General features: G+C 41.1%; 1 protein-coding gene across 1 annotated transcript in view; it reads right to left on the reverse strand.

Annotated features, from left to right (window-relative positions):
* The window catches only part of LOC109834624 (vicilin), a 2737-nt gene extending 603 nt beyond the window's left edge, over positions 1 to 2134 (reverse strand). Inside the window, 8 exon segments of the mRNA XM_020402659.1 lie at position 1; positions 4 to 82; positions 175 to 255; positions 372 to 550; positions 658 to 1109; positions 1214 to 1363; positions 1514 to 1663; positions 1779 to 2134. The exon segment at position 1 is cut by the window's left edge and continues 307 nt beyond it. Coding sequence (XP_020258248.1) covers position 1; positions 4 to 82; positions 175 to 255; positions 372 to 550; positions 658 to 1109; positions 1214 to 1363; positions 1514 to 1663; positions 1779 to 2122 — 1436 coding nt within the window. The 5' untranslated portion in view covers positions 2123 to 2134.

Raw genomic sequence — 16451 nt, forward strand, 5'->3', positions numbered from 1 at the left:
ACCGGATTTGTTCTTGTGAGGCTCGGATTATAACCCCTTGCCTTTGTTGCCCGAGGACTCGATCTAATTGATCTCGGCGAGTCTAATAAATTAAAAAAAAATATATATATTATAAAATTAGTTGATTATATGAATAAGACTATGGTGAATGAAGAAAAGGATATTGATTCATACGTTTAGAGCAGCCTCGAGGATCTCAGTGCTGAAGACTCTGTAGTATGATTCGGGATTATCTCCTCCAACAGTCTGGAAATCCTGCACAATTTTAAATTACAAAAAACAAAAAGATACCAAGCATTAATATGAGTTCCTTTGAAGTTAATGCAATCCAAGATTTTATGAAATTAATGAATTGATTAACCCATTAATACCTCCGACTGGCCGGGGGTGGACACTGGCTGAAGGATCTTGGCAAGTTGTAGCTTTTGGTTGTTGCTCTTATTGATCAGGTATACTACAGTCCCAGCAGAGATCTTCAAGACGTCTCCTTGCTTAATGTCGTGAGACTCTCGGTCTTGATTTCCTCTTATCTTAGTAATTGTTCCCTCCCCTGTATCAAAAAAAAAAAAAAATAAAGGTTGCATCGATTACAATCAAAGTTTCAATTGCGCATGGATTATTATTTATTTATTTATTTAATATAGAGATTAACTATACCTCTCACGACATAGATTACCACCTCAGCGTCAAGATGGGTGGGCACAACGAAAGTGTTGGGATTAGCTTCGAGCATCACAATCCTATAGTTGGCAATCCCCACCAAGAGCTTTGACTTCTGAGCAAAATTCTGAAGCACCCTGATGTTACCGTGCTCGGTCCTAACTCTGTGCCTGAAGCTCTCGCTCTGGAACACGTACGGGTTTTGCCCCGCCCTGGTCTCTTCTCCTTCCTCTTCCTCCTCCCGTCGAGGATTCGCATCATCTCGCTCTCGGCGCTGTCTCTGCTCCTCTTCGTATCGCTGTTGGCATTGACGCTGGCATTGCACTTGCTCGTGCCGTCGGCCCTGGTGTCTCTCGCTGCACTCTTGTTGGCATTCTTGGAGACGGCGCTCAGGGTCTTGACGCCGTGGGTCTACGTCATCGCGCTGCCTTCTCTGCTTTTCCTCGTACCTTTAATTAGTTGGGGGAGGGAAAAACTTGTTAAATGTTAACCAAATTTGTCACGACTAAAAAACTACGTAGTGAGAAATATGAACTGTGCTATAAGAAATCACCTTTGTTGGCACTCCTGCTCGCATTGCTTCCGCTCCTGCTCGCCTTGGCGACCCTGGCGGCACTCGTGCCTACACTCTTCAAGACAGCGTTCGGGGTCTTGACGGCGCGGGTTGACTTCATCGCGCTGCCTTCTACACTCTTCTTCGTACCTTTTATTTTTTTTATTTATTGAAGTTGATTAGTGAGAAATTAACAGTACATTTATCATGACTTCAAATTAAGTTAGAAGGTATGGTAATTAAATTGAGCTACATGACATGATAAAATATTGATCAATCCTATTCCAAGATATACAGCACCTTTGCTGACACTCTTGCTCGCATTGCCCCCGTTCTTGCTGACCTTGGCGACCTTCGCGGCAGTCACGCCTGCATTCCTCACGGCGGCGTTCAGGGTCTTGATGGCGGGGGCTGACTTCATCACGCTGCCTCCCCTGCTCTTCCTCGTACCTGTTTGTTAGAATTGAACTTGATTAGCGTGTTTTAATAAATTAAACTCATCACAACTTAAGATTACAAACGATAATAATTAAGCTATACAAAATAAACTTGATTATTCATGCACCTTTGTTGACACTCTTGCTCGCATTGCCCTCGTTCCTGCTGCCCTTGCCGACCCTGGCGGCACTCGCGTCTACATTCCTCGAGACGGCGTTCAGGGTCTTGGCGACGAGGGTTCAAGCTCTCCTCCTCTCGCCCACGCCCAGGGCGCTGCTCCTCCTCGTAGCGCTGTTGGCACTGCCTCTCGCACTGCAAGCGCTGGGAAGGATCCTGACCTCGCTCGCTGCAGCGCTGCCTGCATTCTTGAAGGCGGCGCTCTTGTTTCCCCTCCCCCCTACGAGCTAGGGTTGAGGAGACGAGCAGGAGGGAGAGGGCTAAAAGGAGGAGTTTCGATGCTTTGGTTGCCATATCGTGAGAGGATGAGAGGAGGTTGTTTTGGATGGTGAGGAGGGAAGAGGGGAGGGGAGGGGATTTATAGGGAGGAAGAGGCGGCTCGTGTCGTGCATGGAGGTGAGAGGACACGTACGTGATGAGGATGAGGATGAGGCTTCGTATCACCGCATATATGCATTTTTGTGGGCTCCTCTCTTCTTGTCGTTGGTCGTCACTCTCTTTTAATTTAATTTTCACGCTGCGTTAACCGAGTTGTTTGCACATTAGGTCACTTTGAGCACGTACACTTGGCATGGCGACCTGCAAGGGGGCCTAAATTGAGTCTATGGGCCGGCTTAGAAAATAGCAGGGGTGGAGCCAGGATTCTCAAGTAGGTAGGCTCAATTACATAACATTTTTCTTAGATAGTTAAGACTTTATCAGTAAAAGAGAATTATACTCAAATTTTGTATTTTTAAAAAATCAAATGAAAGGATTTAAAAAAAAATTGTTGGTTATCTATTCTTAAAACGTAAAAGAAGAATATTTTGAAACAAAGCCACGCATTTATTCCTAGTAAAAAGCTTTTTGCACGACGTAGGCTGTGAATTATAGGTAAAAATCCATTGGATTTTGCACGTATTCAACCAAAGGCAGTATTGCCTATCGTTTAACCTAGCAAGCTAAACTATATACTTCCTCAAGGACTCGCAGATTTTGAGGTAGGGTACGTGCCCAACGTCAGCAAATCCTAGATCCGCTCATATGGTAACTAAGTCCTAAAATCTACGGTTGCATGCCTTCTGTAATAGGTCTACGTCAATAGCCTAAAATTCTGAGTTGTCACAAGGATAGAGAGTTATAAATAGGTGGAGGGGTGTTAAATGATCCGATACGATTCTGATATGATACTTATCATATTCGTATCTTATTAACAATCATAAATATTAATATAAATACATATATGTCTCGATAAGAAAAACTCATATACATTTCTGCTAAAACCAGATTTGAATACATGTATACGAATAGATATATGTGTGAATATGCATGCAAATATATACAAGACGGATGTGAGAAAACCAAATAATATCGAAAAAATATACAATTCATATAATACAAGAGAGTTCGGTAATATGTTTTTATATCTGAAACTAATTTTGATGATAAAAAAAAGTCTCAAATCCATCAATCTAAGGATAAAATAATTGCAAGTGTATGATCAACATATTTTTGAATATTTCGGATATAGATAGGATATTTTACTACATAAATATATTAGTAACCATATCCTATCGGTTATAGATTTTAATAACCACATTTGTATCGTAAAAGATACAAATACGAATATATTTGTAGATACTGATATTTTTTAGCACCCTTGTCACCTTGTGAACACCCCTTTTAAGAGTCGAGACTTAATTAATATTAAAGAGTAATATCTTTTTCACAAATAATTCCCTTTAGCAATATTGTATAACCATCTAAATTTACATCTAGATTGCTCTTATACTATATATATATAGAGAAAAATGGGTATGCTTGGTACCAAACACAAAAAGTTGTGCTTGGTAGTAAGGTGGCATAATCCTCTTCACTCATTCAAATATTTGCATATCCTCAGGCACTCCTCAACCCATGTGAACGTGGTCCCCCATTTGAATGAGTGAAGGGGATTGTGCCTGTTGAGAATGGTTGGTCCAAACCATTAATCCCACATGGAAAAATTGTAGAACTCAACATGGGTATATAAGTGAGGGATTGTCTCTACATAGTAATGAGGCCTTTTAAGTTAAAACCCCACACTTGTGGCCCAAAGGTGTTTAAGTTGGGGACAATATCGTTATTATATGCTGGGATCGACAGACCCGGTTGGTGCTTAGAACCCGACCTATGTGCCCCCCCTAACAATTGGTATCAGAGCTTGATGGTGAATCCACACACTTGTGAAGCAGTACCGGTAGCTGGACTTGGTGGAGTCAGGAAGAACTCGGTAGAACCTAAGGTGATGAGTCGCTACAAAAGCGTCCTGGTAGTTGGACTCGGTGGAGCCTATGGTGGAGTTAGACTCGGAGAAGCCGGAGGTGGAGTCGCTATAGTCCTACGCGCGCACACCCAGGGGCTATCAAGGTGGTTGTGCAGGTTCCTCGAGTAAGGTGAAATAGGGTGTACCTCGAGATGTGCATTGACCAAAGGTGGACGATCTTGCAGACAATGTTGAGTGGTGATCTACATGGACAGTTCAAAAGGTGGATTCATGGTGGACTAAGGTATAGGTCCAGGTGGAGTCGGGTGGATTGGCGTTAGTTCAAGGTGGAACCAAGGTGAACTGGTTTGAACTAATGTGGAGATTGTTAAGAATGGTTGGTCCAAACCATTAATCCCACATGGAAAAATTGTAGAACTCAACATGGGTGTATAAGTGGTGGATTGTCTCTACATAGTAACGATGCCTTTTAAGTTAAAACCCTACACACCTATGGCCCAAATATGTTTAAGTTGGGGACAATATCGTTACTATGTGCTTAGACCGGCAGACCCGGTTGGTGCTTAGGACCCGACATGTGTGTCCCTCCTCTAACAGTGTCACCTCACTGCCAAACACAAAATTTATAAGTTGATTGGAGATTATGCTCTCGCTCATTCAATCGGTCAATTGGGCCATCTATATGGCCTATGGGTTGCATTAAATTAACGTAGTCGATCTCGGCTCATCTAATGTGGCCTTTTCGCTTTTATTTCTTTTGGAAAATGAGGATAAGAACTGGTAAATAGGCGCCGCACGATGGCTTCGTAAATATTCTCGAGAAGCTAAATATGAGCAAATAGTAGAATGTCGTATACCTCGAGTACACATACTAATAGTACTGTATTAGCATATTGCATTCACAAATGCATTGAACTACGTGCATACGCGCATGAAGGAGAGAGGACACGTTGAGGCTTCGGACCACCTCGCATGCGCTGTGGGGCCCCTGGGCTGTGGCCTCGTCATCCCTGTTTCTTGTCGTTATCGCCTCGCCGCATCGCACCTCGACGTACGTAGCGCCCAATATCGAGCCTGTGGCCGGGCTCGATGATAAAATTTTGCTCACTGGGCCTAGAGCTGGGATTAATCCATGGTTCTGTTACAATATATGTGGTCATATTGCGCTCATTTTATGTGTCCTTAGGGTCGAATTCAATTGATTTGGTTGTATGGGGCTCATCTAAACTGGTGTTTTCCCTCTTGGAAATCAAGAAGATAAAGCCTACGAGGATAAGTGTTAGCCTCTGCTGGCGAGCCTGAGGTTAATTGAATTGATACCCGCAGCGAAATGTCCTGCACTGAGCTGAATCTGAATTAATGTGGTATGGCTTGTAGCCTACTTTTAAAAGATATGTAACTCGGAAACTTTAACTATTGGACATTTCACTAAAATACTGGAATATGATTAACAAATGAAGTTAGGTAAGAGAACATGTGAAAAAAGTAAAGACATTGAAGTTTTAACACAGTTGAAAATCAATTTAGTTACTTTTCTTAATTTTTATTCTATCTATTTCGTAAGACTTTGATGTCCTTAATTAAGTTTAAATTTGCCTAATAATTCACTAAACTGTTTCGAATTTTTGTCAAAAGTGTTAACGATGATGATCGAGGAACCGAAGTTATACAAATATATATCAACCTCTCTTCCGTTTTCAATCGAGGTGTTTTTAAGTGTTTCTGGAAGGATTGGGATTACCAGAAAGTAGCGATGATATCATCACTTTTATTGCAGTCATCAATTTATCTAACAAATAGTTATATATAATTTACTTTAAATCTATGCCTAATTAATTTATTTTAAATCTAACACGCACTGTACATTGTACCCCTTCTAAGTTGCACTCATTCATGATTTATACCTGTAATACCTAATTTTTTTTTCTTTTCTCATCTCACGAAAAAAAACCTCCTCCCGTTTTTCTCTATAACCGTGAAACCACATTTAACAAAAAGAAAGAGAAATATCTCAACCAACCCCTCCATCTCTTATTAGAAAATTTCTAACTACCTAATATTTTGTTAACAACCATATCTTCTTTTAGAGTTTATCCATCTACTTTGTTTTCTTCCTAAAAACACACGCGTGTTGGGCTCTGAAGCCTCTTTTTGGGGTCCGAGGAAACACAATGTCGCTGAGAGAGAAGGTCATACAAAGTCGCCGAGAGAAGGTCACACAAACACAAAATTAACAGCACGAACACAAACAACGAATTTTACGTGGTTCGGCAAGTTGCCTATGTCCACGGGACAAGAAGGAGATGGGTTTTCACTAATAGAGAAGAGGGTACAAATAGAGATTACAAAATCACTCAAAATCTCTCAAACAAAGCTTACAAATCTCTCACACAAACCCCAAACAAATTGCTCAAAAAACTCTCTTTTCTATGCACCAAATAACCCATTTTCAATCTTACTCAAACCCTAAAAAACTTATTTCAATATATATATCAAAACGCAAACCAAATCAGAACAAAAAATGAAGCCCAGGCCCAAACCCGACAGACGGTCGATCATCGAAGTCTTCGCGGTCGACCAGACATAACACTGAAAATTCACTTTGAGTTTACAAGGTCTGCGGGTCGACCGTCGAAGTCTTTGTGATCGACCGGACAGAAATCCAGAACCTACCATGTACTCGTGCACGTTTTCGGTCGACCACACATGTTGTCGCAGTCGACAGGTCAGAGGTCAAAATTGACCCTGCTTCAATTCTTCTGAACTTCGTCGCCATCATTCCTAATTCGACAACGTGAACAAAAAAAAGAACGAAGACAAATTTGAGAGGAGAATTGGGTACTCAAGGAGAAGTAACGGATATGGATTTCAATTTTAGAGTTCAATTTTGGCAAACATTTCTTATCCTTCAATTCTTTTATTTTTCATGATCACCTTATCTAATTACTAGGATTTCTTTCTAGAAAATCATGAGCAAGAGATTGTAGTTGGATTTATCACTTTTTATTGAACACAGTGATGTAGGAAAAATATTTACTCTTTATGCAAGTATTTTACTTTTAGATAATGATATTTTTCTAACAAGGAAATAATTTATTTTTTCCAATTTTTTCAAAATTTGAATAATTTGATTAATATTCATTTTGGTTAAGTTTAGTATAATTATGAATTTTTGGGTTTTTTCCAAACCCCTAGTTCTAATTAATTTGTTTTGGTTAGTCTAGTAAACAGAAACTATCTATTATATATATGTACTTCTGCAGCAATTGATTTCACATGCATGTGTTTAGTTTAGTAGTAACATGACTTGATTGCTAACCCCTTAGTCACGGGTTCGAATCCCATAAGGCTTCATTTTTACAAAAAAAAATTATCTTTGGGTCTATTGTGAAGGCGAACCCGACCCACTTCGGACCATTATCAATATAGGACCTGTTTGACCCACATTTATGATCCAATATCAAATTACAGACCTGTTTGACCCAGTTAGAATACAATATCATATTTCAGACCCGTTTGGGTTTATGATTCAAATTACAGACCCGTTTGACCCAGTTAAGATCCAATATCATATTTCAAACCTATTTGGATTTATGATTCAATATACAGACCCGTTTGACCCAGTTAGGATCCAATATCAAATTTCAGACTCGTTTGGGTCTTTTGCTCACTAAAATTAGTTTTGCGGATTTCTATGCTATCAAATTAAAACTGTTTGGTCTGTTTTGACACTAAATAATTATGCTAATTATTTATTTTCCTTTTGTTAAGATGAATGAAGACATTGTTTGATCTCTTGATGTTTATTAGATCACCTCATGATGCTATATTTGATCATCTAGTGACATTTGATAAGGTTGATTGTGCATGAAGATATATGATTTCCGTCAAGAAATATGATTTATAAATGTGTTATCATAGCATGGCTATACCATCGACATCGATATCCCGATGTGAGGAGTTTCTCTTGATTTTTACTATTATTATAATAGTATTGACTAGACGATGCATCCATCTTGATTGGACATGTTTTGGGTCACGATTATTTTTTATAAATTTTACGGAAGTCATTCCACAGTAACTGTGTGGTTAGTGAACAATATTTCATGTACAACCACTTAAAATAAAGGAATAAATGTGGGGTTTATAAAGGGGAATTGGATGGAGAATATAACATGTATATAAGCATGCTCATGCGCATTCTTGATATCCAGATGTTTGTGGAAAAATTTGCAGTAAAAAGACAATGAAAGAAAATTGACTTGTATTCTCTCAAAATCGATTACAATTTGGATTTCGATTACAAAAGAGAGGAGAATGATCTGGATTCTCCCCTTTGTTTAAATCTGGGTTCTTCACGGTGGCAATGAGATGCCTCCCTCGAATACTCGCGTCGAGTTTGCTTCTCGTTGACGATCCGACGTCTTGTTTCACTGGAACATGATCTTCTCCTCACGATTTGACGTTGTGGAGAACTCTGAACGAGTTTAAAACTCTATGAAAGAGTTGATTTAACCAAAAATTGGTTATAAGCCAAGGATGAAGAAGATCTTGTTGCCGATCTCCAAAGCTCCAACCGAAGGATAAAGGATCCTCTTTTCGCTGCCAAGAAGTTCCCACAGACCACCCGAACTGAATTGATTTTTAGTTATTTATAGGGGATTAAGGGGTGTAACCACCTCCTTAATTCGCTCCTAAGTGGGGCTAATGGGATGTAACCGCCCCTTAAAATCACTCCTGAGTGGAGTTATGATCCCCTCAGATCGTGGGAAACGGTTTTGGAACCGTTCAGCTCGTGTTTGAACGAGTCAAACGCAGGCCCGCGTTCTGGCATGAATTCTGTGTCCAAGCGCAATGCCTAAAAGCTTGAACGCAGCATCTGGAAGCTCGGACGCAGCGTTTGGAAGCTCATTTGCAGCGATTTAAGAGCTGCGTTTGGCAGCGGATCTGAGCTGCGTTTACAGTAATTTGGAAGCTGCGTTTGGAGCTGGATGTGACCTGCGTTTACAGCGTTTGAAGGCCGCGTTTACAGCGATTTGGAAGCTGCGTTGGCGGCCGAATTTGAGCTGCGTTTGCAGCTTTTGGAGCTGCGTTTGCAACTTTTGGAGCTGCATTTGAGCTGCGTTCGTGGCTATGAACACAGCGCATCTTGATGCTGGTACGCGGGGAGGACTTCCACGTCTTGATTTGAAGAAACTGTCGATTTGTAGTCTCTTTCTATCGAAGTTTTGCAAAGATCGTCATTTTGTAATCTTTACTTTAGCTCTTTGATATGCAAGAGTCGTCAGATTGTAACTCTCGATGTTGATTGTGAAGGCTGTTAAACTAGAGCTCTCATCTGTTGTTGTGAAGGTCGTTTGATTGTAACCTTCAGCGATCTACGTGAAAGTCTTCAAATTGTAGCCTTCTGGAAGTCGTCAGATTGTAACTTCCATCATCGGTGTTTGATGGGGATCAGCTATCTATTATGATTTTTAGACAGCCTACACCAGAGTTATGTATATATGAGCTTAAGGGTCAATCCTGACTTGAAGCCGTATTTCCAGGACAGTTTACGGGAACCCGATTTATATACATGAAAATATTCTTCTCTAATTCAAATAACCCCTAAAATAATAATAATGTGCTTGTGTGCTTTGTGGTAGACCTTGTTCGATATCTACAATTAGTATTTTCTTTTATCACATTTAATTGAGTTTTTATCCTTTCTTTATACCTGTTTTCGTCAAAAGTTGATTTTGTCATGGAATTCATTATATCTTCGGTCGATTACAATAAATTCAAAAGAAATAGTCTTTTTATAAGACCTCTTTTACACAACAAACAGAAAATTACAACTTTTTAGAAACAAACGCAGGATCGTTGTTTGGATCGCTGCTTGCGTGGGATCTTTGCCTGTGCCGGGGGTACGTTAGCCCGTGGACCACCGAATCGCAGATTCTGATTGAATCGTGAGGGGTTTAATGATTCTGACTTCGTTTATCGAAGTGAGAACTTGAAACGATATCTTATCAAGGTAAGATAGTCGTTCTTCTTGAAATCAAGTCAAAGCCTGAATATCAAGGAGTTGCCGGAAGCTCAAGAACTCTGCCCTCTCTGCTCTGAAGTGCTCTGAAGTGCTCCCAATGATCAGCCCCTTCAAAAAATAGCCTTCGGAGGGTATTTATAGCCCCTAGGAACAGTTGGCAGAAAACAAAATCGCGAGACAGCATTTGCTGTCTCGGCTGCCGAGACAGTGTTTGCTGTCTCGGCGGGCGAGACAGTGTTTGCTGTCTCGGCCCGCGAGACAGTAAACACTGTCTCGGAAACAGTAACCGCAGGTAGTTTTTCGTTTTAACTGCATTTCCACGTTTCCAACTCTGTTATTTTGGCAGTTATTAACGTGATTCTCGCCCACGACGTTTCCCACGTTCTTGAACAGTTAATGGACGTGTGTGGCAGTTGTTCAAGGTGGTTTCTGACCATTTCAAAACTGTCTCGCTTGCGAGACAGTAAACACTGTCTCGCACGGCGAAACAGTAAAGACTGTCTCGCACGGCGAGACAGTAAAGGCTGTCTTTTCTTTGATTTTTTGGATGACTTCCTTTTGAACTGTGTTTGGATATCTTTCAGCATTTTTTGACGCCTACAGATACCCCCTCCAAAGTGTTCCAGACGTATTATTTTATAGAGGAGTCTGGGGCACTTTGGATAAGACAGGCCTTATTTGCAATCCCTTCAATACTTGATTGAGTAGATCGTACGGAAGGACCTGTACATGGCTTCAAATCTTGACCTCTTCATCTTTTGGTCTATCCGGTGCTTTGTAGAATAGACAAAATTTTTCCGGTGTCACGTTTATCGCTTGACCGTTGTCGAAGTCTTGACTTAGAGCTGGTGGAGGAATAGTTTATACTCATATACCTTATTGGAGTGTTCGGGAAATAGTTTAACCTCATATACCCGTTGGGAGGTAGCCAGGTTATTCTTAAGAATATTTTGAGTGATATTCTCCAGAAACTTCCTGTTGATGGTAGGGAAACAATTGGGTGTTCTATCTTTCAATCTTTTTTTTGTTGGTAGAGATGAACCCAAAGTCGGAGAGGAAGAATTTTATATTTTATCTCCTGGTCTCTTGTTTGTTGGTAGAGATGAACCCAGAATCGGAGAGGAAGAATTTTATATTCTATCTCCTGGTATCTTGTTTGTTGGTAGAGATGAACCCAGAATCGGAGAGGAAGAATTTTATATCCTATCTCCTAGTGAAAAGGAAACTCAAAGTGGAATTTCCATTAGAGAATCTGGGTTGGCTTGAATAACCCTAACTGTCATAAGGTTTGATTACTCAATTCAAAAGTGAACCTTTCGTTCGCAAAAATGAATCGAAAGGAGATTTTGGCTGTGGTCCTAACTGTAGTAAGGTTTGACCAAGTGGGGGTTTTGAGACGATTCTAACTGTAGGAAGGTTTGATCGCTCGATTTGTGGACCTCTCGTTCATTGAAGGAATCGAGAGGGGATTTGGTCCTAACTGTTTAAAGGTTTGACCAAGATGGGAATTTGAGACGATCCTAACTGTTTAAAGGTTTGATCGTTCAATTTGTGGACCTCTCGTTCATGGAACGAATCGAGAGGGGATTTTGGCTTTGGTCCTAACTGTTTAAAGGTTTGACCAAGATGGGAATTTGAGACGATCCTAACTGTTTAAAGGTTTGATCGTTCAATTTGTGGACCTCTCGTTCATGGAACGAATCGAGAGGGGATTTTGGCTTTGGTCCTAACTGTTTAAAGGTTTGACCAAAATGGGAATTTTGTGAGGGAAGATTGATCTAAAGAGGTGATCGAATCTCATCTCAGCAAAAGAGTATTCGGAAGTCATAGTAGGAGTTTAGTGTTTAGCACTTTGTTCATAATGATCGGGGTTATCCCTAAGAATATTACATTTAACATTCTTCCGGGAACTTCCCGTTACATAAATTATCCACCCCCAGCTTTCTTTGCAAAACTGGGTGTAACGAGGAGTACGTTATCCTCAATCGGATGTTCGGGTTATCCTTAAGAATATAAGATTCTCCAGGAACTTCCCTTTATATAAATCATCCACCCCCAGCCTCCTTTGCGAAACCGGGTTTAACATTGTACTTAGTTGGATAATCGAGAAGCAGTTTATACTCATATGCTCTTTGGAGTGTGGGGAAACAGTTTATACTCGTGCACCCACTGGAGTTGTATGGTCGTCTTTACTCGACTTCTTTCGTCGTTATGACGTCGGAGTCAATTAGGGCTTGGATCTTGTTTTTGAGTCCAAAGCAAATCTCGGTGGGATGAAGAACCCTTCTGTGGTACGCACAGTAGTTTGGATCCGTAATCCTCTTAGCTCCATCCTGATCTTTAATAGGTGGTAGCTCGATTTTGTCATTAGCGAGGAGGTATTCCAATATGGCTGGAGCTTCATCATCTTCGAAAGAATATTCCTTTTGAAACCTCGGATCGAGAGTCGCATTCTCAACGATTGCAGATGTCATTGGTTGGCCTCTCTCAGCTTTCTTTCTTTTAAGAAAGTGCTCAGCTTGTTCACCCCGAGATTTTAACTCCTTCCAAGTTGTGGATGGCACGACCCCCAGAGCTTCCAGGACATAAATTGCTGAGGAACAAACTTTCCATGTTATCCCAGCAATTGATGCTCCCTGGCTTGAGCCGTCGGTACGAATCGAAGGCGGGTCCGTGAATGGTGCCAATGAATGACCGAACCATTAAAGCCTTGTTTCCAGAGATCATGCCCAAATGAGACTTGAAATAAATCAAGTGCTGAATCGGCGAACTCTTCCCCTCAAACGGTGTGAAGTTAATCAGATTGAATTTGGCCGGGTATGGTATTGAATCCCATTCCCTCGGATAAGGACATGGAATACCCGTCTTCTTAACTTCTTGAGCCGTCATCAAAGCATTGATTTTGTCTTCAAGTTTTTGCATTTTCCCGTCATCGTCTTCATTTCTTTCTGAATGATGTCGAGTAAAGATAATTGGACCACCCCCAGTGAGAGGTGCTATTGAACCACCCCCAATATCGTTATTGGGAGGATCCGTTAAACCACCCCCAGCGTTATTGCCATTGGGAGGTGTATCAGCCATAATGACTTCATCCACCTCTGGATCACTGTCATCTACAACATTCCGAGTGTGGTGGCTGGATTCAAATCGCTGATTGGACTCAGGAGGTTGAGGCTGTTGAGTTAACAGTTCTCTCATTTGTTGGATAGCCAACTTCATTTCTGTCTTCACTTCAGCTCTAATTTCTTCACGTTGTTTGGCTAGAGCTTCCTGAAGTATTTGAGTGAACTGATCAGCAGTGATTGTGAATACTTCTCTGATTTGTCCTGTGCTAGACATTGTATCATCAGAAGCGATTGCAGAATAAGTGTCCGAGAATTCATCCTCCGAGGACATTCCTTCTTGCATTCTCTTGTAGTCTCTGCGTCTGATAGCTCCTAATTGGAGTCGAGACATCCTTTGAGCAATTCTTGGATTGACTTTTCCTTTCGGGGAAAAGTCGGGATTTGAGTCACTTGAATGCTGTTTAGACTTTCTTCTATCAGCCACGTTGATGGTGACTTCAGGGAATTCATCATTTTGGACAGCTGCTCTTCTTTTGCGGAAATGTCTCGGCTTAGGTTTCGATAATACAGAGACTTTTCGTGGGATGACTTCTCGTTTGAAACAGTCACATTCTGATAATGCTGTTTTAGTTGCCTTTGAGCGATCCAAGGTTATTTTAGGAGTCACATGTTTAGAACCACCCCCTTGCGGGTGTGGAGTCTTAACGGGCTCCGAATGCTGATTTTGCATAAGTCCAGACTTTGGAATCCAAACTTGGCGGAGTTTCGGTGGTTCTTTGGTCACCGTTTCTTTCCTCCTTTCTCGTCTTTGTTGTAAGAGAGCACGAGCATGAGCTGCGTTTGCACGACGCTTTTGTATACGTTCTTTGAGGGTCGAACGAGCCCTTTTGACGAGTGTCCATTCCTCCGTCGTGAATTGTGCAGAAACGTGAGTAGTTTGTCGTTGCGTTGAACAAACCACTTGTTGTGTCCTCGACTCTAAGTCCGCATAATAACGAACTCCGTCGGTTTATTCAAATGCCTTAGCTATTTAGCGAGCACGGCGCTGACGCTGTCTCTGACGAGCCCTCTTCGTCAGTACCGGTGGGCTTTGATTCGATGACTCTTTAACTAGATAAGAGTCATTGTGAGCAGAGGTGTTGCGAGCAAAATCCTTAGCAACAATCCGGAGAGAGTCTTCATTTTGTGCCTTCTTTGGCATGTAGGTCTTCCTCAATTGTGAGATCCTCTTGTATTTACGAGACAATGAAGATCTTGAAGAGGATGATGAGAGATATTCCTCAAACTTGGTTTGGTTGAATTCATATTCGACCATGGATTCAACCGGGATCTTGATCGGCTGCGACACGACGGTCTCGGCAGCGAAACTGTTGGCTCCCACTGTGGTCGCCAGCTTGTTTGCGTCAAAAGTTGGTTTTGTCATGGAATTCATTATATCTTCAGTCGATTACAACAAATTCAAAAGAAATAGTCTTTTTATAAGACCTCTTTTACACAACAAAATGAAAAATTATAACTCTTGAGAAACAAACGCAGGATCGTTGTTTGGATCGCTGCTTGCGTGGGATCTTTGCCTGTGCCGGGGGTGCGTTAGCCCGTGGACCACCAAATCACAGATTCTGATCGAATCGTGAGGGGTTTATGATTCTGACTTCGTTTATCGAAGTGAGAACTTGAAACGATATCTTATCAAGGTAAGATAGTCGTTCTTCTTGAAATCAAGTCAAAGCCTGAATATCAAGGAGTTGCCAGAAGCTCAAGAACTCTGCTCTCTCTCTGCTCTGGAATGCTCTGAAGTGCTCAAAAATGATCAGCCCCCCTCCAAAATGGCCTTCGGGGGTATTTATAGCCCCTATGAATAGTTGGCGGAAAACAGGCTCGCGAGACAGCATTTGCTCACGTGTCGGCGGTTTATAAAACAGTTTCTGAGCCTTCGAGAACTGTCTCGCTCTGCGAGACAGTAAACACTGTCTCGCTCTGTGAGACAGTGAACATTATCTCGCACGGCGAGACAGTAAGGACTGTCTCGCACGGCGAGACAGTAAAGACTGTCTCGCGTGCGAGACAGTAAAGGCTGTCTTTTCTTTGATTTTTTGGATGACTTCCTTTTGAACTGTGTTTGGATATCTTTCAGCATTTTTTGACGCCTACAATACCTATTACATACACTTACACGCGCACAATTCCTTCATTTTACATGCTTGTTGGGAGTTTTCTGACTCCCCTGTGGTTTGTGCACCCCAGAGTAGGGAACTATTCTTTCTTCGCAGGATCGAAAATATTTTGAGGGGCAAGTCTAGCGACAACGATCACCTTTTAGTCAATCAGTTCTTCAGTTCAGTTGGTTTAGGTAGTCATTTGGTTTAGACTTTTCCTTGAGTCAGATGTGACTTTTTTTCTAGACTATGATGTAAATTTTGGTTTAGGTAGTCATTTGGTTTAGACTTTTCCTTTAGTGAGATGTGACTTTTTTTCTAGACTATGATGTAAATTTTTTTAATTACCCTTTCCTTTTGTGGATAGTTGTGAACTCGTAGTTGGACTCCGTCCTTTTGTAGATTTTTTTCATCTATATATTTCTTTTATTAATTGTCTTAGTTAAATACTTTACGGTGTAGTTTTGGCTTTATATCTATATACAGAATAATCTAGAGGCGTAAATGTGACCAAATGGTTGCATTGCCGAACGAATCACATTCTAAGTTATTAGATTTTGAAATTGGTCCGCGACAATACCCAACGGTATAGTAAAAATAGTACTCTCCATAATGTTTTAACAGTACGGAGGAATAGAATCCTTTTGGACATAAAACAGATCATATGTTTCCTTGACTATTCTCCACTCTTCAAGTCCATTAAAAATGCATGAGCTATGCTTGAAAAAATTTGGTGTACCATATGTGCAAATTTAAATTCCTATATATGAAACTAACCAGAAATAAGAAAAAAATGTTATAAAATACAATTCCATTGTTAAAAAAAAGGAGATCTTATTTATTCACGTATTATAGAAGTTCATATATCCTCCAATACTTTTAACACGTCCGTATTTTCCAAGAACATTACAACTATGTATTTTAAAAACACTCATGCATATTGCAACTTCCACCCCTCCCCTCCCTCCCCTCTCCTCCTCGTACCTCTCCTCACACTCTCTCCTACACTCATGCTGCCCTCTCCTCCCCTCCTCAACACTCTGGCACTGATGCCTGCAACGCTCCGGCCTCTCCTCTCTCCCTTCCCCCCTCTCGCCATCCCTCGCCGCCTTACGATGCTCCTCGCATT

This window comes from Asparagus officinalis, chromosome 3 (genome assembly GCF_001876935.1).
Source record: "Asparagus officinalis chromosome 3, Aspof.V1, whole genome shotgun sequence".
Taxonomy (NCBI): Eukaryota; Viridiplantae; Streptophyta; class Magnoliopsida; order Asparagales; family Asparagaceae; genus Asparagus; species Asparagus officinalis.